A 24,796-nucleotide genomic window follows, 5' to 3' on the forward strand; every position below is an offset into this window, starting at 1 on the left:
TTGACTTACAAACAGTGCAAAATAGGCCTCTTTGCTCCTTAAACCAGTTCTAACAGAAAGGCAGAGAGAACCAAAACCTGGACTGGATTCCTAGCTAGAGCAGCTCTGGCTCTTCCTGCAAGATAGGAACTCCAGTTCCATGTGATCACTTCTCCTAAATGTTCTGGGAGGAGTCTTTCTAGAGATTTTATTCCAGAGATGGCAATCTACCTTGGTGCTGCACCGCCTCAACCTAAGCAACAAGTACAGGGCTTCCAGTAGACCAGAGCAACCATTGTACCTCTTGGCTCAGTGCCTCAGCCTGCGTGACTTTACCTGTGTGCTCTTCTCCACTTTGGGAGATTATTGTCCACTGAGGAAGTTTAGATTAGTTTATTTTGTGGGCTTTTTATTCCTGGTACTGAATGTTTCATTTCAAGAAGAGGGAGAGGGAGAGAGAGAACAAGAAAGGGACGGAGGGAGGCTGGAATTGTAGTATGAAGAAAATGATACTGTTTTGCCTTGCTGTTACACTGGCCAAAACACATTTTGTTACTTCAAATGTGCTTCCTTGCCACAGTGGCTGGATGGAACTGCCTCTGAACATTTTATACATTATTTGTTATCTATAAAATACATTTTCTTATTTTAAAACACATTTTTAAAAACTGGGGTGGTTTCTGAGGGGCCAGAATGGATTAATAGCATTTCAATTGGAACATTTGCTTTGAGATAAGAATGTTCTGACTTAAGAACATGGTCATGGAATGAATTAAATTCTTAAGCCAAGGTATCACTGTATCTCAAATCTTGCTCTTAAATGTTTCAGAATTTTTAAAACTAGTAGTATGTAGTAAATACAGGCACCACATATCAATTGTATCATGGCTAGTGGAAGTAAAAGCACGCAAGTAAAGTATTTGAATGTTGGACTAGGATGCTGGGAAACCAAGTTATTAATTCCCACTCTCCACAGATACTTGCTTAGCTTCGGAAAAAGACAATGGCGAACTGTCTCTGAACAAATCTGGGCAAGAAAACCCCAAGATAGGTTTACCTATCAGAAATGGTTTAATGGCCCACAAGGACAACAAGAGGAACTAAACAAGTCAAAAGTTTTCTAGAGTGTGTTGCTCTGCATTTTAATTCACATATTTTAAAAGGATTTGAAAATTGTTATGCAAAGGAAATGTCTTTAATATCTGATTAGGATTTTTTTCGTACACAGACTAACAGGTTCAAGACCTTTCTTGGAGAAGGGTAGTAATTTTCTCTCCTGTTACCCTGCCAAATCTTGTCACTAACTGCTTATGATTTGGGTCTGTTCTCAAAGGGGGGTGAAAAGATCAGTGACACCCACAGATGCACTCAAGCCTCAAATATGTTGTTGGCAAATGTGGAACCTTGCTTGACTTAAGCTCTGCGGGCTGGTGGGTAATTAACTTATTTTTAGACCAGTGCAGTTCCTACAAGGCCACACAAATTACAAGATGCTACAATTTGTGTTGCTTTTCTAAGAATACACTTTGCAAACACAAGTCTGCCTATTTAGATTCCAAGGTCTTAAAATACAAACAAGAAACAAGAAGTAAGGTCTTTTTATTCCATTCAATCTGACTTCTAATTGCCATATGTGAAAGTTTGCCGATCCATTTCTCCAGACTGTTACATCCATAGATATACAGGTATGGTATTATGTTGTTGATTTTATAGGTGTTTCTATACACAGAGGGAAGTGTGGGAGTGCACTCAGCCTTTACATAAAATGTTAATATTCTGGGAGCTGTATTATGAGAAAGTTACTTTTATTATTATTTTATTTATTTCCTATATTTCCTAACAAAAGCATCATACAATGCTAGCATCATAAAAACAACCACAGTACAATCGAAATATTAAAAATATTGAAACAACAATTAAAACACATCCATTAAAATCAAAATTAAAAAACCAATCCGGGTCAATTTATTGCCATAAATTGTGTGATCTTCTTCCACTTGCTGCTCACTGATCAAACACTTTGTCCCAGAACCAGGTCTTGATTTTCCTTCTAAAAGACAAGAGGGAGGTGACCAATCTGATATCTCTAAGGAGTGTGTTCCATAGGCAGGGGGCACTGCTGAAAAGGCCCTGTCTCTTGTCCCTATCAACCGCGTTTGCAATAGTGGTGGGATTGAGAGCAGGGCCTTTCCTGAAGATCTTAAACTTTTGATAGCTCATGGCAGGAGATACATTCGGATAGGTAGTCTGGGCCAGAACCATTTAGGGCTTTAAAGGGTAAAACCTGCACTTTGAATTGTGCTCGGAAGCTCATCGGTACCCAGTGGAGTTGGCGTAACAAACTTTCACAAACTCCAAGGAAGGCAGCACTTGTCACCTTAACCACTTTAGAACAGAGATGGGCAAAGTGTAGCTCAGGGTCTGCATGTGACCCGAGGGCCATTTTTGGGACCTCTAGGAGTCAATAGTGTTTTTTGTTACAATATCCCCATATATTTTCCCCATGTTCACCATGCTTTGGGATGTGACTGGGCTGTTTTGGGCCTGGGAAATATCTTTTTCTTTTTTAAGCAGAAATAAACTGGAATTAATTTCTGGTAAATATTGCTTTCAAAAGGGCCTCTCATGGAACTAAAAAGAACTTGGGGGGCATAAAATAACCCTCAGCCCCTAGTGGACATTGGGGTTCAAAATGGAGGGAAGTGAAGTGTAGGTGTGAGATGGAGGTTGCAGTCCTCCAAGGTCTCCTAATGCATTCCTAATTATACAAAATTGCTCACCTCTGCTTTAGAAAGAGGGACTGTTTTCTCAAAGGCACAAGTCTTGTTTATTTTATTTTTTCGTGTCAGGAACAAATTGAGAAATTGCAAGTGGCTTCTGGTATGAGAGAATTGGCAGTCTGCAAGCATGTGGTCCCGGGGTCACCCAGATGTTTGATGTTTTGCCATCCTTGTGGGAGGCTTCTCTCATGTCCCAGCATGCGGAGCTGGAGCTGACAGAGGGAGCTCAACCCGCTCTTCCCGGATTCCAACTGCTGATCTATTAGTCAGCAGTCCTGCTCGTACAAGGGTTTAACCCATTGTGCCACCAGGGGCTTGTTTAATAACACTTAATATTTGTACAGCAAATTTCCATCTCTCCTGAAACACATCCCAGCTATATATGCTTGCTGTTCTTCAGCTCTTGATTGCAATCACTTTGGAATTGCCAAGACCAGTGTAAGGATACATTCTGAGGCGGTCAGAAAGGAAGCAACAGCACAACATCAGCATTCACATCCACTCTAAAATCTGTTCCCTATTGCTGAAGCTTCTTTCTTTCATCCTTTCTGCTAGAAATAATAATGAATGATGAGAGGGTGAGGTAAGGTGAAGGATGGAATTTGCCAAGTCCTTTCCCCAGGCCAGGTGATCAGAGCAGCAACAGCATGCTAAAAGACACAAGAAGCTGGGTCAAAAAAGATGCCACAGCCAAAAAAACAGTGCTGCAACAACATGAACATAGTGTCCAGATTTGAGGGAAGCAACAGTACAGTTTATTCTGCTTTGGTCAGACTTCACCTGGAAAACTGTGTCCAGTACTGTGTAACACACAGTTCAAGAAGGATACTGACAATTTGGAACATGTCTGAAGGTGGCCAAGATTATCACAGCTCTGTAAAACTAGCTCTATGAGGAAATGTTAAACTAGCTGGTTATCTTTAGCTTGTAGAAGAGAAGATTGTATTGTGATATGAAGGAATACCATGTAGAAGATGGAGCAAACATACTTTTGACCGGTTCAGAAACTAGGACACAAACCAATGGAAAAGTGATTCATCTTACATCTGGAACCACTTCCTGACTATAAATGCTGTTCAACAGTGGCATGGATTATGTCAGAATGTAGTGGACTACAAAGATGGAGGTCTTCAAGCAGAGGCTGGATGGCCATGTTTCAGGAATCTTTAGATGAATATTCCTGCACAGCAGGAGATTGGACTAGATGGGCCTTGTGGTCCCTCCTAACCGTGTGATTCTAAGGTTTGCCCAGTGGCCTCTAATGCATACTTGTATGATAGTTAAAAAGATTCACCAATTCCCCCGAATGCCATCGGCTAACTTGCACTGCTTTTTCTAAGCTTGTCCACTTCTTGCTCAGAAGTAGAAAGTGCTATCCTGTCATAAACAGACTGCAGCCAGGAAATTTATTTATTTACAGTATTTATATTCCTTCACACTAGCAGCAAATATCCGCATAGTTAAAGCAATGGTATTCCCAGTAGTAACCTATGGATGTGAGAGCTGAACCATAAGGAAGGCTGAGCAAAGGAAGACAGATGCTTTTGAACTATGGTGTGGAGGAACATTCTGAGAGTGCCTTGGACCGCAAGAAGGTCCAACCAGTCCATAATCCAGGAAATAAAGCCCGATTGCTCACTGGAGGGAAGGATATTAGAAGCAAAGCTGAATGAAGTATTTTGGCCACATAATGACAAGACAGGAAAACTTGGAGAAGACAATGATGCTGAGGAAAATGAATAGAAAAAGGAAGAGGGGCCAACCAAGGGCAAGATAGATAGATGGTATCTTTGAAGTGACTGGCTTGACTTTGAAGGAACTGAGGGTGGCCATGGCCAACAGGGAGCTCTGACATGGGCTGCTCCATGAGGTCATGAAGAGTTGGAAGTGACTGAATGAATAAACAAGAAACAACAAATCATAAACAGTGTCAACTGGTGGCTCCTGTGTGAATTTGGAGGAGAATCTATCCTGGGTTTTAATTCAGAACTTAATGAAATTGTCCAAGGAGCTGGGCACTATTACTGAGATGGGTTCAGCCACTTGGACAGCTCTTTTAAAATTCATACTAAAATCCAAAGTGATTCATCACCTCACTTGCAGCAGAGCCGCTAGAAACCACCAGACAAAAGTGTTTCTACCATCTTCCTAATTAACTCTGGAAAACGCAAATGGTATGTACAGTATATTCTGGCATATAAGACTACTTTTTAACCCAACAAAATCTTCTCAAAAGTAAGGGGTCATCTTATACGCGGGTGTAGTCTTATGCATGGGAGTTATCTTAACTCTATATTTTAACTGGAAAAGTTGGGGGTCGTCTTATACGCCCAGTCGTCTTATATGCCGGAATATAGTTATTTGCCTTGGGCAGCAATGTGACTTGGGCTGGCACTGGCATTTAATGACAAAGCAGATATTTTTTAAAATAGCATCTAAGGTTTTGTGCCACTCTATGAATCATGCAATATCACAATACTAAACCACTCAACAACAAAAAAACAACAGGAATATTCAGAAAGTCAACCTACCATCACCTCACTTCACCTCTCTCCTCTGCCCAGTGTTCCTTTGCTATTTTCTCTCCTTTGAAATGAACTGTGAATGTCAACAGTACAGCGTATGCCGGAATACTACCATGCCATGCCCCTTATACATATACAAATGCCATCCAAAAGGCAGCTGAATATGAGGCTGAGTCTTTCTTTTCCTCTTTCCCTTCCAGCCAATACCACTTCTTGCCCTGCCCTTAATGCGTTACGAACAGAAGATGCCAGTGTACTGATGGAGATTCTTTATGTGTGATAAACGTCATCCGCTTAGCCCAACAGCGGCTGTGAGAAACTCTGGCCTTATTCAAACATTGACTCTACTTGGCTCCTTCCAAGAGGAAGATGTGGAAAGAATCCTAATGCAGAATATTTTGTCAAAACGTATCTAGCAATGGAAGAGGAGCAGGAGACTGTATAGCGCTGAGTGGAGCTCGTAAATAGAAGGGCAGAAGCCCCTTACAAACACCAGGATGGCTTTTGTATGTTCTTATCTTACTCCATGACCTATGGAAACAGAGACAGAAAAGTAGCAAGCACATGTTGAACATTTCAAGCAAATCTCAGAGGTGGTAATTCAGAGAGAGTAAAGTTTACTTCTTCAGCAATCATTTTGAGCTTTTATTATTTCCCCCTTTTTGGCAAGCTGACTTTCTTCTCACTGAACATTTTATGCACAATTTCCAGTTAGCAAGACTAACTGGAAACTCTGAAAATGACATTCTTCCAAACCCCTTCCTAATTTCCTTGAGTAAAATGGTGACTTGTTTAGTGAGCTGACATTAGCAGCAGAATGCATGGCAAAAACATCCCAAAAAGCAAGAGCAAAGACATTCCCATATCATAGTGAATACACATCTCTCACCTGTCACTGGTCCTTTCTGGGGGAAAAATGGGAATCGCTTGGAGGAACTCAATTGGCAAGCCTTGCGGTGATTCTTTCCATAATCAAGTCAGATTTGTATCATTTAGTGGCTTGTTAAATCTAATGAGTGAGATTTATTACGAGTCACTTCCCTTAATAGCTGACCGAGTTTCACAAAATGTGATTCATTATGGAATAAATATATAACAGGCAGCTGTTAAACCTTAATAAATATGTTTAATGGTTGGGCTGGTATTTTTTTCCTTTTCTTCCAGTACTTCCCCTGCACTGGTAAATGGGAGTGCTGCTATGTCCGGACTAGTATACCAACTTTGCCACAAAATATAAGCTCATTGGGACATTAAAGGAAAGAGATTCAGATGCGGACACTTGAAAACATCCTGACACATGTGTTCCATTATGTGGAGGTAAAACTAGCCATGTAGACATGTATCCTGGATTCTTCTTCACCATTTGAACAAAATTACAGTTGTACCTCTAAGCTAGGCATTGGCAAACTTTGGCCCTCCAGGTGTTTTGGACTTCAATTTCCACAATTGGAGGGCCAATTGAAGGGCCAATTGAGGGCCGAAGTTTGCCCACGCCTGCTCTAAGCTATCACCACAAAGAAAAGATGGGCAGTAATACATTGACTATGATCATGGTGGGATCTGTGCAAGGCAGGAACAGATCAATCACAGCCACTATAGGCTATAAACTACTTTATTTTACAGCTATATACATTAAAAGCTACATAAAGCGCAGCACATCGTAAACTTGCTTCTTTACCGTCCGATCGTAACATTGCGAACACACTAACCTTTATCAGTACTAGTCCACACCTCTTACATTCCAGAGTGACGTATGACATATGACGCTGGGTCCATTTGTTCTATACACTTGATTTATGACCTCTCTAGGAATGCTGTTCCCTCCATGGTTCAGTTAACTCTTTCCACACAGGAATACATTACACTCGGCACATAGCTACTGCATTTTAAACATACATACTTTGAAATCTACTTTATAAATTGCAAACAACTTCAACATCTTTGGTATTCACTATAAACAGTTTGGAAGAGCACCAGCACAAAGCAATAGGGAAATATTACCCACTTGAATAGAGTACTGCCCCTATATCTTTGGGAGATATGTTCCTGGATTCAATATGAATAAAGTATACATGGAACGTATTGAATTAAATTGAAACAAAGAATTTCTAGCCCTGAAATACCATAAAGTTGTGTCTGAGGACCTAGAAATGGACTTGAGAAGACATATTTTGTTCATTGCGAATAAATGAAACCATTGATACCAGTTCTATGAGTATGGGTAGTATATGTACTTTTTTTCCTGACTTGGGAATGGGGAATATAGTCCTGATGAACTACTATTCCCAAAATGCCTGTCATTGTTTAGCTTCTCCAGAACTAATGGAAAATGGGGATTCGACCACATCTACAAAGGATAGATTTCCTACTAGCCTGATTCTGAACTAGTATGTGTGAATTTTTGTTGTCCAAACTCTAAAAATATTCTTTATCACATAGAGTTTGATGCCTAAATAAAGTCCATAACTCCAGTCATCATCCATATTCTTTACACGTTAAAGAAAATACATGTGTCTCACAATGTCAAACTTTGCATTTTCTGTACTTCTTGAAGGGGAAGCATTTATATCACATACATATTCCTCCTTTAAAGATATAACAGAAAATAGATGGTTGGTGCACTGCAGAAACCACATTTTGTTTAAATTAAGAAGTGCCTGAATACTAGGTGCACAAGGACATCCATCTTTTAATCAAATCTTAACAATATTACTTTTTCTGGATGACATTTTCTAGTCTCGCCCATTAACTGCCCTGCTAGTAGGAGGATTCTGGGGAATTACAGTACTTTTCCTAACTCTAGTTACAGTTAGGAGCCATTACAAATTCCCTGGGCTTCTTGCAGTATTTCAGTTATCAGCAGGTTGCCTGCAAATAATATCCTGAAAGAAAAATAGCATTAAAAGACAAAGATGTGTTATGTGTATATATGTTATCTCTTCCACATTTCCTTCTCCAAAGAAGATAAGAATTCATTGGAGTTCTCAGATAAGCAACATCATTTTGCAAGGGAAGGGCAAAGCTTTTCTGTTGTTTTAATACACTGCATTATGAAGTATAAAATGTTTCAAGGGAGGGAAAGGGAATGGAGGTGTCTGCGTGAGCTGTGTGTACAATTGTTGCTGCGGCACTATAAAGACTCACCTGGGTTGGGTTGTAGAGTTCCTGCAGGGGACTTCGTGACCCCTTCCGGCAGCAGATGTCCATCCCAAATGGATTCCTACGTATTACTGACAAGAAATAAAATGAAAAATGAGTGATGGACTCCAAATACTACATTATTTTTAAAGCATCAGTCAAGTCATTAAATAAGTCAAAAATAATGACAGCAGATTTCTTAAACATCTCTCATCTGAAAGGAGAAGAAAAACTGTCAGAAATGATCTGACAGTCTTTGGGCTTCAGCCAACCAAAATATAATGCCCCCGATAATCTTTCCTCTGCTTACATTTCACATACTGTATGAACTGCCTCACAAATCACACACATCTAGAAGGGTGTCAGAACTGAAGAAGATGCAATAGCTGAGTAGGTATTTACCTTTACAAATTTCAAAATTATATTTAATAAGAATCTTAGTAGTACAGTCTAATGGCTCTATCATTAGGCAAAATGGGATAGCCACTTATGAAAGCACAGCACACTGTTCGTAATGTTGTGTTCTGGGCTAGCTTTGTCAACTCTTGCCTTCAGTTGAATGCCTGGAGGACCTCATTTTGCTGTCCCAGTCAGTAACTTCTTTTGGGACACTCATACTATAGTTGCTCAGATGGTTCCAACAAGTGATTAAATATTTCAGAATTTCTTCTCTGGAGATAGAAAGAGAAGTTTAATACAGAGACTGTCCTTTATATGGTAGCCAATGATTTACTTGAACAATTTTCAACCTGTGGGCATCTAGATGTTTAGACCTCAAACTCCCCCAAATCTTTAGCTTTCACATAGCATGTGGCTGGGATTCTGAAGTTGAAGCCACAATGTGTGGAGGACAAAAAGCTGTGAAATACTATGATAGAAAGCTTGGGCACAAAGAAAGTTCTTTCCTGAAGCCGTAGACATCTGATTAGGTGGAAAGTGAGCCTACCTGGAAAGGACATTCTCCTTGGAGAAGCTCTTTGCAATCCTAATTCAACTGACCTGAATCAGTATTGGCTCTACCATTAAGCAAGTCAATGGCCATGATAATCAGTGTCTCCTTTTTCAATTAAAAATGAGAGAGATTGAAATGTGATTGAGAGGAGGGACATCTAAACTGTCAAAGGGAATTGTTCATGGGGAGATGCTCTGGGAATTATTTAAAGAATAGGATATACATTCCAGCAATAAATAACATACACAGATTGCCAGATCTTTGGCAATCAATAGTAGTAGTAGTAGTAATAATACTTTATTTATATTCTGCTCTATATCCCCCAATTCTCCACATGGAGTGGCAAATTCCCATTAAAATATGTGAAGGGTATATAGCAGGGCTGGGAATAGTGCAGCTCCAAATGTTGCTGAATGACAACTACTAGAAATGTCTAAAAGCAGTAAATTAATGAAATCAAAGAAGTAAAATAAATAGCATGGTGAAAAATCTTGTAAGTTGCACTCCAACAGCAAATGGGGGCATTCACAGTTCCCATCTTAATGCTGCTAAAGTAGTAGAGAATAGCAGGCATGAACAAATTTTGGCCCTCCGGGTGTTTTGGACTTCAATTCCCACAATTCCTAATAGCCTAGTGGCTGTTAGGAATTGTGAGAGTTGAAATCCAAAACACCCAGAGTGCCAAAGTTTGCCCATGCCTAGAGTATAGGGTAGAAGAAAAGTTAACAGAGTTGCTGAACTTGCTGACCAAAAGGTTGACAGTTTGAATCTGGGTAGTGGTGTGAGCTCCCACTGTTAGGCCCAGTTTCTGTCAACCTATCAGTTCGAAAACATGCAAATGTGAGTAGTTTAATAGGCACCACTTTTGCAGGAAGGAAATGGCACTCCACGCAGTCATGCCAGCCACATGACCTAGGAGGTATCTACAGACAACACTGGCTCTTCGGCTTAGAAATGGAGCACCAATCCCCAGAGTAGGACATGATTAGACTTAATGTCAGGGGAAACCTTTACCTTTACTTACTTGAGAGAAGAACAGCCTTAGAATGCTATGGGGGGCAAAATGTCTCAGGATGCTGATCTGGGGAGTCTTTGAGGGTGAGCCTAAAATATGTTGCTCAGATAAAATAGTCTTGTAGCATCTAGCGCAGGCATGGGCAAACTTGGGCCCTCCAAATGTTCTGGACTTCAACTCACACAATTCCTAACAACCGGTAGGTCCAAAACACCTGGAGGGCCCAAGTTTGCCAATGCTTAATCTAGCACCTTATATAGATGCTTCACTTTCCATAATGTTTCTCCTCTCTCTTTTCTTCTTCCTTTTCCTTCCCCTTCTCCTCCTCTTCATCCTCTGTCATCTCCTCCTCTTCCTTCTTAATATCTACTGCTGCTGCTACTAAATTGTCTGGGACCAGGAAAAGTGATTTTCTGCTCCAGATGCCAAAATAATTTGACCATCTTTATATATATCTGTATCTTGACTGAAAGGTCTCGCTCAGAAAGCAAAAGGTCTTGGGACTACCATGATTATGATCATAACAGCTGGACAGTCTTTGGCTGGAGGGAGGGAGGCAGTTAGACCCCAAGCCGTTTAAAGGCTTTAAAGGTTAGTATCAGTGCTCTGAATCATGCTCGGTAAGAGACTGACATAGTATTTAAACAAACTAGGTCATATTTAATACTTATCATAAAAAAAATCTGTATGAAAACTGCAAAACACCTCTGCAGAAGGGAGATAGGACGTGCTGGCTTTTTTTTTCTTTTGGTCTCAAAACTAAACTAAATGCCTGCCTCGTAATCTAAACTGAAACATTAAAAAGGTAATTATCTATTGGAGGAACATGCTGCTTTCCCCTCTAAGCAAAGAAAGACACCCCAGCTGGGTGGTATCTTCAGTAGCTCCAATAAACAAACACACACAATGTCTTGATTTTTCTTTCTCTTTGCCATTTCAATTATTGGATATTACCATGGGCTGCATTTTTAATTATCTTCTGAAGGCTTTTAGTCAAAAACCTCAGTGGCGCAAGTGCTTAAAATACTGAATGTTAAACACATGTTCAACATCAACTTTCAAACCAGGGAATCAGATTATTTTGAATTACTTCAGCTGTAACTAGAATAGTTAAAAGGATGATGGGAAGCATTGTTTAACATTGTTCAGAGAGAAACACAGTTCATATCCCTACATTAAATCTTCATCATTGTTAGATACTTTAATTGACAATACAGTCAGTTAACAAAATAGATGCTTTCTTGGAGAACCAAAGGTGGATATAACATGGAAATAATAAGGATAGGCTCTTTGAGATGTGCCTTGTAGTCATTTGCAATATATTGAGAACCTATGGTGACCCTATTGAATGGTTTTCTTGGCAAGATTTGTTCAGTCAGGTTGTCCTTGTCTTCTGAGACTGAGAGAGTGGGACTTGGACTCCACCAACAGTGCCCAAGTTCATGTAACCAAGTGGGGATTTAAATCCTGGTCTCCAAAGTTACAGCCCAAGGTGAATGCTCAAACCACAATCCCACATCGGCTCTCTGATTGATTCTTACACCACAAAAAAGAAGTTCTGTTCAATGTGTTTTAGCAAATCTTTTATTCAAACTAACAGTATACTTATAAGAAATCAAACAAACAAGTCAGGGAAGCTTTGTATGAGTTGACATAGGGTTCAAGTGACCACCTAATTGGGACTGATGGGAATTGTTCAAAACATGTAGTGAGTGGTAATGGGGAATAGTGAAAACTGTTGTCAACAACATCTGGAGGAAAATCGTTGTTCACCACTATCTTAAAGAGTCAGAACATTTGTTAAGTTGCCTTTAGGTGCATCTACACAGCAGAATTAATGCAGTTTGATGCCACTTTAACTGCCATGGCTAAATATTGCAGGATCATCAGACTTGTGGTTTGGTAAGGCACCAGCACTCTTTTAGCAGTCTGCCCGTATTCAAAGACATAGTGAGTAATGGGAAAGCCAAATGTATTTGTGATAGCAATCTTATATCCATTAGGTCGAATGTTTGGTGAGTAAAACTGAGAAGTCCAATTACACTAATGAGTCTGTGTTTGCTTATACATACTTAATGAGATATCTTTGAAATGGGATCCAATACTAAATACAAAATTCAATTACGTTTCATTTACACCTTATAGACAAAGCCTGAAAGTAGTTTATAAACATTATTTTAATAATTTTGTGCATGAAGCCACCAGAAAGCAAATAGTTCACTATCCCAGCCACCCATGTGGACAATTTTACATTTTGGAGTATTTTGGATTTCTGGTGAAGGGATGCTCAACCTTATATAGTTTAAATTACACATTAAAATAAGCCGAGTTACCTAATACAATGTCATGCTGCGGCAAACAAAGCCATTGGGATTTTGGGGATGCTTTGAATCTTTTCCTGCTTCTTAGCAGGGAGTTGGACTGGATGGCCCACGAGGTCTCTTCTAGCTCAGTGATTCTGATTGTAATATTTTTTAAAGATAGGAAAATACCTAGTTTCCCCATTGTTCCACAGAATCCCACTGAGTGATACTCAGCCTCAGAAGGCAATGGCACACCCACTCTGAGCAAAATTGCCATATTTATTTATTTATCATGTCAGAAGTAAATTGGGGGTACAATTATAATGTATTTAAAAACACAAACAAAGTTAAACTTGGCATTATACTAAATGTCCTTTGACCAGAAGCTGGCCACTTGGAGTGCCTCTGGAGTCGCTGTAAGAAGGTCCTCCATTATGTATGTGGCAGGGCTCAGGATGCATTGTAGTAAGTGGTCTGTGGTTTACTCCTTTCTGCACTTGCAAAATTGCCATGAAAACCTCATGATAGGTTCACCTTAAAGGGCACCATCAGTTGAAAATTACTTGAAAGCACACAACAACAAAATATTTTCTAAATCATCTGGCTAAACAAATAAATATATGTATATCACTGCCATGAAATAGTTTTATTTACCTTTTCCTATATAGCGAAAATGTAAGAGAGTGTGGGAAACTTTAAAAAATTCCTAACCCAGTCAGAGCTGTTAAGTTTCAGATTAATCTCTTTTTAGAAGATTTATATTTTGTTCCACACAAGAGTTGTTTTGAGCAAGACTCTTCATTCTTTTGCACATTATTTTACAAGTGGTAAAAGGTCACATTCAGGCCTATCCTCGTTCCTTGAAAAATAAAAAATCCAGGAAATTTTTTCACAAAAAGCAAACAGTTACTACACTGTTGTTTGCACATCAGAAAAGGGTAGATGCTTCGTTTCCCAGATACTCACTCCTTAGCAAAAGCAGGCTTTCTTTATATAGGAACCTGACCTGTTTCTAAGTGGTATGTGGCACTGCGCTGTTTAAAGTTTGCTTATTTTTCTCACAAAAGCTTTTCAGTGGTTCTGTAACAAAAGGACAGTGGCTTCTGCAAGAAAACCTTGTCCTTTTCATCCGCTTCTAGATGAGTTCACCAGAGTCATTATATCGACAGTCCCATTTACTGAAGGACTTGGTAGGATCTTTACAAAAAAAGGCTGATCGACACTCCCAGTACTCATTGGGCTTATCTACCTGTGGCATTAAGTCGGCTTTTGTTCAATACAGATGGACAAATCTGCCAGTTATGGTTCTATTCAGGTTCTCTAACCTTAAGTTCATTTCGTGATGCTTTTCACATCTGCTTGCAATTTTTTAAAAGTTCTTCACACAAAAAAAACTTGTATGCCTTTAGGGGAAAATGTGCATATTATTTTTCCTGATAAAATGACCCAAAACCAGTTATTACTTCTGGTTAGAGCAGGCTCATAGAATCAGCCGAACTCAAAAAGTCAACACATGTGGAAATTCTATTAATTTAATGGATCTGCTCTACTTGGGACTAATACATTCAAAGCAATGTGCATTTGTATATTATGATTAATATACAATTGGATCAGGATGGGCCAATGTGATGTAGTGATTTGGTGGACTAAGACTCTGGAAACCAGGGCTTGAACCCCCCCCCCCCCCCCCAGCCATGAAAACCAACTCGGTGAATTTGGGCAAATCACATTCTCTCAGCCTCAAAAGGCAGCAACAGCAATCTCACTCTGAACCAATCTTGAAAGAAAATCCTATGATTTACCTTACGTAAAGTTTACCTTACGTAAAGTTTAGCTTACGTAAAGGTTTCCTCTGACATTAAGTCTAATAATATCCGATACTGGAGGTTGGTGCTCATCTACATTTCTAAGTCGAAGAGCCGGTGTTGTCCATAGGCACCTCCAAGGTCATGTGGCCAGCATGACTGCATGGAGCGCCATTACCTTGCCACCAAAGCGGTATCTATTGATCTACTCACAATTGAATGTTTTTGAACTGCTACATTGGCAGAAGATGGATCTAACAGCGGGAGCTCATCCCGCTCCCCGGATTCAAACTGCTGGCCTTTCATTCAGCAAGTACAACAGCTCAGCAATTTAACTTGCTGCGCCACCGGGGGCTCCAATGTCATTATAAGTCTAAAGTAACTTGAAGACACACAACAAGAACGAGAACAGCAGGATGATATTCTGGTTTGTGTAGTGGCCTTGGAATCCAAGAGACAAGGGTTTGCTCAGCCTTGAAAACTTCAAGATGACCTTGAGGTTATGCACAAAATCATTAAAAATAAAGTGTAAAATATTACCTTTAAAGCTATGTGTATATGGTATATATAAAACACCAACGAATTTCATTGTGTCCCAGCTCCAAGATATCTAAAAACATGGCTCTGGAATGCGGCATTCAAAGACTGAACCTAGAACCTTCCCTGTGATGAATGATGATGAACTGTGACTATGAATATGATTATGACCATGACTGGATTGACGATTTGGCGTAGGAAACTGTAATGATGTAATGATGAGGTTTTTATTGTACTGAGTTGTACTATTTTAATATGTAATGATTTGTATTTGCTGTTTTATATGATTGTATTTGATATGCACTGTAAACCGACCTGAGTCCCTCGTCGAGGTTGAGAAGGCCAGTATAGAAATCTTCTAAATAAATAAATAAATAAAAAGTACTCATATGCAAATACAGGTATTTCAAAATCCCCCCCAAAAGTCAAAAATCCAAAATATTCTGGTCTCAAATGTCTTTCACTCTTTTGCGGATTTTGAGTTTTGTTTGTGTCAGAGATAAGTGTGTTCCTTGCTTAATGCGAAGAAAAAAAGATTTTAAAGTTACCTTCCACTTCTGCATCATCTGCAGCAAAATATACTGCAGGTGATAGCATGTGACACATATATATCAAAATGGTAATGGACAGCAAAAGAGATTTAAAGATGGGCTTAAAGCTAGCCTTAAAAATGTGGAATAAACACCGAGAACTGGGAAGCCCTGACCCTTCAGTATTTTCACTGGAGGTCAGCTGTTACCAACAGTGCTATAGATTTCGAGGAGGAACAAATACAAGGCAAAATAAAGAAACATGTCAAGAGGAAGGTGCATCAAGCAAACCCTTGTCGGGATCACCTTCCATCTGGAAATGTATGTCCTCATTACAAAAACTATGCAGATTCAAAATAGGTCTCTAAAGTCACTTACGGACCAACCACCAAGACTCTACATCTGGAAGACAATCATACTTGGCCATGAGGGATTGCCTATGATGACGATGACATATACATGGAAGGGCTTATGCTCCTTTATAGCAGTGAGATTGTGCCGTGTCAGGAGTGATTTGAGAAACTGCTAGTCACTTCTGGTGTGAGAGAATTGGCTGTCTGCAAGGACATTGCACAGGGGACGCCCAGATGATTTGATGTTTTTATCATCCTTGTGGGAGGCTTCTCTCATGTCCCTGCATGAGGAGCTGAAGTTGATAGAGGGAGCTCATCTATCTCTCCCCGGATTCGAACCTGCGAACTGTTGGTCTTCAGTCCTGTCAACACAGGGGTTTAACCCACTGCGCCACTGGTGAGATGCCTGCCATAGATGCAGGTGAAACATCAGGAGAGAATGCTTCTAGAACATGGCCATATAGCCCCAAAACCCTACAACAACCCAGTGATTCCAGTCATGAAAGCCTTCGACAACACATTCAACTAAAGTTCTTTCCTCTGCTTTGGGGAAAGACATATTTACAAAACAGAAGTGGATTTCTACTTTGTTAAATGCAAAATAAGTAGACTTTGAGCAATAGGTTTAAAGAATAGGAAGATCTCAAGACAAGACCCCAACCTTTATGCAAAGGAGTGCAAGGCAGCTTTTATCAAGATATGGGAAGAAGAAGCAAGTGTTGACCTTTAGAAATGGTGTGTAAATAGCAGTGCCGCCAGAATCTGTCTTTTCTCCACTCCTTGAAGTCATGTTTTATTTACACTGTTTACACTGCCCTAATTACTCCCTATCTGTATCATAAACATAAACAAATGTTGAGAATTTGCTTAAATTAGTTATATATCCTCTTCCTTTTAAAAAGAAGCATTAATATTTATGCTTTCATTACAGTAACACATAGCATGGTGGCAAAAATATTCTAATAAAGCATTCCATAAGGCAAACATACATAATTCATTTCTTGACAGCACCATTGACACAAGTGCCCTTTTTCATCCTATTTTGGGGGAAAACAAGTGCCCTTTTTCATTCAATACAGCCATTGGGTGTGGAGAAAAATATATCCAAACCACAACTAATAAAGATATAATACAAGGGAAAGAATTGTGTGACCTACAGGTCACATGTATGTGTGTGTCCCAAGGTATCTCTTAGACCTTGCCAATTAAAAAAATTCAGATTAGACCTTTCAAAAATGGGGGGGGGGGGGAACACCCTAAAACAGCCTTCATTTGAATTAGAGGGCAGCTAAAACGGATGAAATGCCACTTCCAATTAACCAAAATTGATCAACTGAATGATCAATGCAAAAATACAACTGATCCAATGGTTCTTCCTTAGTTTGCACTAAAAATGGGATTTAGGCTTGTTGGGTTTATAAGTAGTTCAAACCAAAACAGTTCAGGAAGTGGAGGATTAAGTTAATATTTCTAAAGGGCTGGTGTTACCTTGTAACCGTACATATTATTCTACCAATTTTTCATGTAATCTGAACATACAAATAAATATCCATGACTCTTTCTGTTCATAAATCTTCTCAGCAGGATGCATAATATCTGCAATCAAGATCTGTCACAACACGTAAAAAGGCATTTCACCGTGTAAAAGCATGTTTACATGGGGCAAACTGGGTCATCATTCAAAATGCAAGCTACTCTTCTAGACAGCTTTCTGGTTAACCTCAAAAGAGAACAGGCTAACATGAAAAAATATATATTAGCCCCATAATTTGCATAATGTAAACTGGATTAAGATATAAACACGCCTTTAGTGCCATCTTCATGCACTCGTTCCTCCACCATTTAAGAAGGCCTTGTGACCATATCTAGCAATGAATCATAGGAATGAATAATAGTATTATAGAGTTGGAAGAGACCTTGTGGGCCATCTAGTCCAATCCCCTGCCAAGAAGCAGGAAAATTGCATTCAAATCACCTGACAGATGGCCAGCCTCTGTTTAAAAGCCTCCAAAGAGGGAGCCTCCATCACACTCTGGGCAGAGAGTTCCACTGCTGAACAGCTCTCACAGTCAGGAAGTTCTTCCTTGTGTTCAGGTGGAATTTCCTTTCCTGTAGTTTGAAGCCATTGTTCTACATCCTAGTCTCCAGGGAAGCAGAAACAAGCTTGCTCCCTCCTCCCTCTGAAGCTATGGGATTTCTTGTTAGGTTACCTCTGTAATATAAAATTCTGCTTGAGAATCACAGAATTTTAGAGTTGGAAGAGGCAACAAGGGCCATCCAGGTCAACCCATTTCCAAACAAGAATACATGTATTTTATATTGGGAAAAAACTGCCATGAATTAGAAGTAACTTGTTATTTGTAACTGATGCTTTGTTGGTGATTCATTTTCTTGGCCTGCCTTCCCCTGCTTGACTGTCTCCCCAAATTACCTTCCATTCACAAGGGAACATCATTTTCTCCCATGATTCATCTAGCCCTAACATTTTGTGGTCGGTCCGGATTTAAGGTCTGTTACATTCTATTTATTCTCTGTCTGGAAATGATGCATGTTAGGAATTTATTATTAAATATCTGTTTAGAAGGTTACATTTTTTGTTTTTGTTTAATTAATCTTATTGGTTTTTGTTTTGTTTTCTGTTTTAAAAAAGGCCAATGATCTTATTTAGATTTTTTTAAAAGATGCTCCAGAATTCATATATTTTACAGGAGGTATCCTTAGATTATATTAAAAGGGGCACAATTTGTCTTCTGAGCTGCGTATTTAAATTGCTTGTGCCATCTCTGAAGCTCAAAAGGTATGCATACTCTCAATTCCACTGCAAAACACAACGGGATTAAATAATTCAAGGAGCAGGCAAGGATGGCAATGTTAGAACGGGAGCTTCATGTTGTATGGGCCAGAGCAGAAAAGTATCTTAAGACTATCACAGTGCAGTACATCCAAATAATAACAACATTTCTACTCTGGTCGAGAATTAAAGTTCAGCATTAAAAATGACATATTTTATTCTTTAAATAATAAAAATGCCATGGTCTTTAAAATTGAAGAGTACATGTACACTTCATAGTTATTGCAGTTTGACACCCTTTTAACTGGCTTGGTTATAGATTACAGATTCTTGGCACGTATAGCAGGGTACTAGAGAGTGCTAGAAAGCTAGTGTTCTTTAGGAATGAGTGAACTACAAATCCCAAGATTTCATTCTATGGTTCTGACAGTTAAAGAGGTCCCTTGCAACTAGTTTTATGGACTCCAGAGATCAACTTTTTCCAAAAGTTTTTTTTGGAAGTTCAATGAGCAAATTTAGGTTCAAGAAAGGCCATTTCTGAAAACCAAAGGTAGTGAAATGACCCCATGCAGCCAAAGGCATTTGGGACCAAAGTATTTTTGCTTATGTGTGACCAAAGTCTTCCAGGAGACTAATATGGCCACTAGCCTTCCACAGTTGTCCACTTTTGTGTAGTAAATATACACTCTTAGAATAATCTCAAGTGGGGAGTAAAGGAAAGGAAGCATTTTGATTTTGTTTAATTCTAACAGGATTGGTCAAGCGGGCTCAAGCTAAAGGAAGATGAAGCCCAAAAGATATAGAGGCCTTCATAGTTTCTATCATAGTTTTGATAGAAACTATGGAGGACTCTACGTCTTTTGGAATTCATCTTCCTTTGGCTTGAGTTCCAGGGTCTGAGAAGCAGATAGTGAAAACAGAAGAACAGCTTGCCTCAGGAGAGCATGCTTACTCCATCAATGTTCAACATGTACACAAATGATTAGCCACTGCCGGAAGGGACAGAGGGTTTCATTTACATTGATGATCGTGCCATTACCGCTCAAGCAGAGAGTTTTGAAATGGCTGAGCAGAAGCTGTCCAAAGCTTTAGATGATCTTACTGTCTATTAAAGGTAAAAACAGCTGACTCCTAATTCATCTAAAGTGCATATGTGTGCTTTTCATCTTAAGAACAGACAAGCATCTTGAGCTCTGAGGATGACCTGGGAATGAATCCCATGGGAACATTGCAGCAAATCCAAATACCTGGGAGTTTCTCTGAACTGTGCTCTGTCTTGTAAGAAGCACTGCTTGAATATCAAGCAAAAAGTGGGTGCTAGAAATAATATATGAAAGCCGACTTGCACAACCTGGAGATCACAATCAGATACAGTAAAGACATCTGCCCTTGTGCTTTGCTACTCTGCTGCTAAATATGCATGCCCAGTGTGGAATACATCCCACCACATTAACACAGTGGATGTAGCTCTTAATGAGATATGCCACATTGTCATAGGATGTCTACACCCTACACCACTGGAGAAATTATACTATTTAGCTGGCTTTGCACCACCTGACATCTGTTGGGAAGTAGCAGCCTGTAATGAAAGGACCAAGACATTAACATCTTTGGACCATCCTCTGATCGGATATCAGCCAGCAAGCCAAAGCCTTAAATCAAGAAACAGCTTCCTGAGATCCACAGAGATACTTGCAGGAACACCTCAGCAAGCAAGAGTCCAAAAGTGGCAGGCTAAAAACCAGAACCTCAATCTGTGACTGATACCAGGTGAGAAACTCTCCTGGGCACACAGAAGCCTGGGCGACTTGGAAGGTGCTAAACAGACTGTTCTCTGGCACCATGAGATGCAGAGCCAATCTTAGGAAATGGGGTTACAAAGTGGAGTCCACACATGCAAGTCTGGCGAAGAGCAAACCACAGACCATTTACTACAATGCAATCTGTGGCCTGCCACATGCACTATGGAGAACCTTCTCACAGTGACACCAGAGGCACTCCAAAGGAAATCTAGTATAATGCCAAGTTTTTAACTTTGTGTTTTTAAATACATTATAACTGTATCTTCAATTAGCTTCTGACGCAATACTCCCTACCAGGGATAATTCTATAGTCTAGTGTTGCCTTTTGTCTGGAGGAAATAGTAGTCAATGTAAGATTTGGCCGCTGATGAAGACTGCTAGTTGAAATGCATATGGCTTCTGTTCAAATGAAGAATTGGATGAGGCTATGGGCCATCTTTTTTCCTACGACAAATGATTTGTGTCCCATACTGCTATTTATAGTTTGGACTATGTAATGTTAATTTGAATAAAGGATTCAGTGAATTAATACACACACACACACAATATTCACATCCTAATTCTTTCTTTATACCTTTTGTTATTTAAGTGAGTTAGGTCTTACTAGCTTATTTTGTCTAACAAAATCGTCATCATCGTAACCATTTATATACTGCCTACAGTGTCAAGGTGCTACACAAATATGTCGAAATATAATAGATCAAGCTGCCAGGGTCACAACATAGAAGACAGCCAAGACGGCAGAGGGTCAGTTCAACACAGAGCACTTTAACATTGCAACCTCTCCGATGCCACCTGCTTTTTGAGGTTTCCCATCTTGCTGCCCTGAATTTAATGGGCAATTGAGCCTTTGTAGTTATAAGCTTTCATTTTTATTTTATTTTAGTTCATTCAAATTATTTTTGTGGGTCTCCAAAACAGTTATCTAAATACAGTGCAAGGCGCTCATTCGCAAAGAGAAGGGAGGATGGATTTTAAACCAAAGAGCAGCTTTCATGACCTATAATTTTAAGCACATCAATCCTGAAGTGTGGTTAGAATGCAAAAGACGGCTTTCTGCAGCTGCATCCCAATTCGCTGCACTTCACCATTTCAACAGATGTGAGCCGCCAAAATAAAACAGCGAGTCAATGGTTTTACTAAAAACAGAAATGTAAAAAGCAGGGGAATTTTTTTAAAGGAATGAAATGGTGGGGAATACACTATAATGCCATTTCTGAATTGCTCCAACCTGTCTATAGATAATGATAATGGAATCTGGATTGTTTTGGATGTGCCAGCCAGTTTTCCCCCAACCTAATACATTTAATGGGTGGGCAGGCAGGCAGGCGAAAATGGGAAATCTTGGACTATACTGGCAAACATCAAAATGAAGAAAGCTGGTATAGATATATTATGGCATGATCTGGCAACTTTGGCAATTCCAAGGGCTATGTGCCCTTCCACAACTGCTTCCCACAATTGCAGCTTCCACGCTGCTGATGTTTGGTGGCATATTGCTCAATGCCCTGTAGAACAGGAAAGAAATCCATTGTTTTGAATGCTTTTTGCCTTTTGCTAGAGACATTGAGCAGCAAAGCAAAATAAATCCTTTGACACAGACAGGACTTGCTTGTTTAAAAGGATTTTCCCCAGTCGGCTATTGAATTTCAGCAGCACAATTCCCTGCCAAATTTCAACAGCATGGTATTTGGCACTGGGCAAGGTATCTGCAGGCACCTCTGTAACAGCAAAGTGTGAGGCTGAAAGAACTGCAGAAGTCTACAAAGGTTTGAGAGTATGCAGCATATATTTTCAAGCTGTGTTCTTCGTTATTGTTCTCCAGGTTGAGAGAAAGGGGTGGAGGGCAAAATAAATGATTGCATAAACACTTCAAAAGACTAGTTATAATATCTGTGGCTACATTTAGGAATCACGGGCTGATCAGGCACCTTGCCCCAGGCCGAAACCCACTATCAGCAGCCCTGGTTGTTCTTCATGGAAGTGTTGGCTCAACTTTTGGGTCAATTTTGTGGGCTCCTCCATAGGTCTCTCCCTCATCCCACCTCAAAGTACAATAAAATGTTAATTTCTTTCTTAAGAAAGTTTCAGGACAATCTATCAAAAAACAAGGAAAGCTAATATTAAACTGCCTACTAATCATTTCTAAAGGAACTAGTCATCACGTCAATGAGGATTACAACCATTTTGTCAGGATAAACAGCAGGAATAGATGAAGCAAAAGATCTGTCCCCAGAGCTTAAGTTAGAAGTCAGTATACTGATAGCATGCAATGTGAAATAGACTCCAATAATCTAAACATTGCCCACTCTTTCAAAAAGCAAATTCTTGGGAGACCTTGTGACCTCATCAACAGAGTTTCTGAATTAGGGAAGTGCCATTGCTACTGCTGCTGCTGTTGTTGTTAAAGGTAAAGGTTTCCCCTTGACATTTAAGTCTAGTCGAGTCCTACTCTGGGAGGTGGTGTTTATCTCCATTTCTAAGCCAAAGAGCTGGCATTGTTTATAGACAACTCCTAGGTCCTGTGGTCAGCATGACTGCATGGCACACTGTTACCTTCCCACAGAAGTGGTACCTATTGATCTACACATGGTTTTGAACTGCTAAGCTGGCAGAAGCTGGGGCTAACAATGGGAGCTCCCCATCACTGGATTCAAACCAACAATCTTCCTATCAGCAAGTTCTGCAGCTTAGCAGTTTAACTCGTGTGCCACCATGACCCTTATTGTTGTTGTTGTTATGTTGTTGTTCTATTGTCAAAGGCTTTCATGGCCGGAGTCACTGGTTGCTGTAAGTTTTTTGGGCTGTATGGCCATGTTCCAGAAGCATTCTCTCCTGACATTTCACCTGTATCGATAGCAGGCATCTTCAGAGGCTGTGAGGTCCTTACCTCACAACCTCTAAGGATGCCGGCCCTAGATGCAGGCGAAACATCACTAGAGATTGCTTCTGGAACATGGCCATACAGCCCGAAAAACTTATAGCAACCCATCATCATCATCTCCACCATTATCATTATCCTTCTTTCTCCCCCTAATTGGTATTCATAGAAGCTCACACTGAAAAATAATACAATTAAAACATACAAAAAGTGAATATAAAAATGCAATTAAACTATTTAAACAAATGGATGGCAGGAAGGCCTCACTGGGGGAAAAGATCGAGACCCATGGACCAGCACTGAGAAGGCCCTTTCTTGTGTCCCCATCAACCAAGCTTCTGATAATGGCAGGATAGAAAAGAGAACATGACCTGATGATCGAGTGTGGCAGTTGTTTTTCTCTTTCCACCATCTCTGGGGCATATGCAAATTAGTCTAAAGGCAGGGCAATAAGCATTTGGATAAATTAAGTTATATTGTGTTCATACAGAAATAAATCCTATTGGATAGTTGTAGAAAAATGGAATTAATTGTTGAATGATGAGTAAACATGTGGGCAAATGCAACCAATTCAATAGGTTTACTCTAGTTGATATTAACAGAATTTAAATCCATGTGTCTTGTCCAGAGCTTGGAAAGTTTACTGTTTTCAACCACAGCTCCCATACTGATTAGGAGATTCTGGAAACTGTCATCCCCAAAAGTAGTTCTCCAAAGTTTTGGCCTATTCATCTCCCAATGGCTATGTACCTACATTTGTATGCCGGGCAAGCATTCCCTGGAGGAGCGTAAACAACCTTCCGACAGATACCCAATACAAAGTTTCAAGAAGCAGTTAAAGAGTGTCTTCACCCATTATCAAGTAAAAATTGATTTGGTTAGTCTAGTACTGCTGATCAAATGAAGTTTACGGCCTACAGGTTCACAGCGGTAATCATTAAACGATTCTACAATAAATGTGGCCTGGATTTTGTATGAAATTACTTGGATAAAAAGGAAAATGATGTTCAAACCATCCTCTGAGATTTTAAGATGAATACCTAGAGTCTATACAATTATAATCAAGGCAGTAGGTAGTAAAATATAACAAAGAAGCTCATATAAATCTTAGATTAGCAAAGTTATTAGTGTAGGGATTTGGTAGAAGTCTTAGCAGAAAGAAATCATGAGAAAACTCTCTAGCCTTTTGAAAATGATTGCCAGCTAACAAAAGCTAATCATTATCCGTACATGATGCATTACTCCAATATCTATTATCCAAAAACTGAATGATGACTATTGAAACATTCCCCAATGAAAGCATGAGTGTTATGTGTGCAGAAAACCAGAAAGAAGTATTACTTCCATCCAGCTACAAGTTCTCTTAGCCTCATGGTATACAGATGAAAAATCAGTTACAGTCTTC

General features: G+C 39.6%; 1 protein-coding gene across 2 annotated transcripts in view; it reads right to left on the reverse strand.

The window, feature by feature from the left end:
* Positions 1-24,796, reverse strand: part of CHST11 (carbohydrate sulfotransferase 11) — a 262,676-nt gene that overhangs the window by 132,146 nt on the left and 105,734 nt on the right. For both annotated transcript variants that reach the window (XM_060776906.2, XM_060776905.2), the window contains exon 2: positions 8,429-8,514. In XM_060776906.2, coding sequence (XP_060632889.1) covers positions 8,429-8,514 — 86 coding nt within the window. The remainder of the gene's footprint in view (positions 1-8,428; positions 8,515-24,796) is intronic.

This window comes from Anolis sagrei, chromosome 5 (assembly GCF_037176765.1).
Source record: "Anolis sagrei isolate rAnoSag1 chromosome 5, rAnoSag1.mat, whole genome shotgun sequence".
In the NCBI taxonomy this organism is placed as follows: domain Eukaryota; kingdom Metazoa; phylum Chordata; class Lepidosauria; order Squamata; family Dactyloidae; genus Anolis; species Anolis sagrei.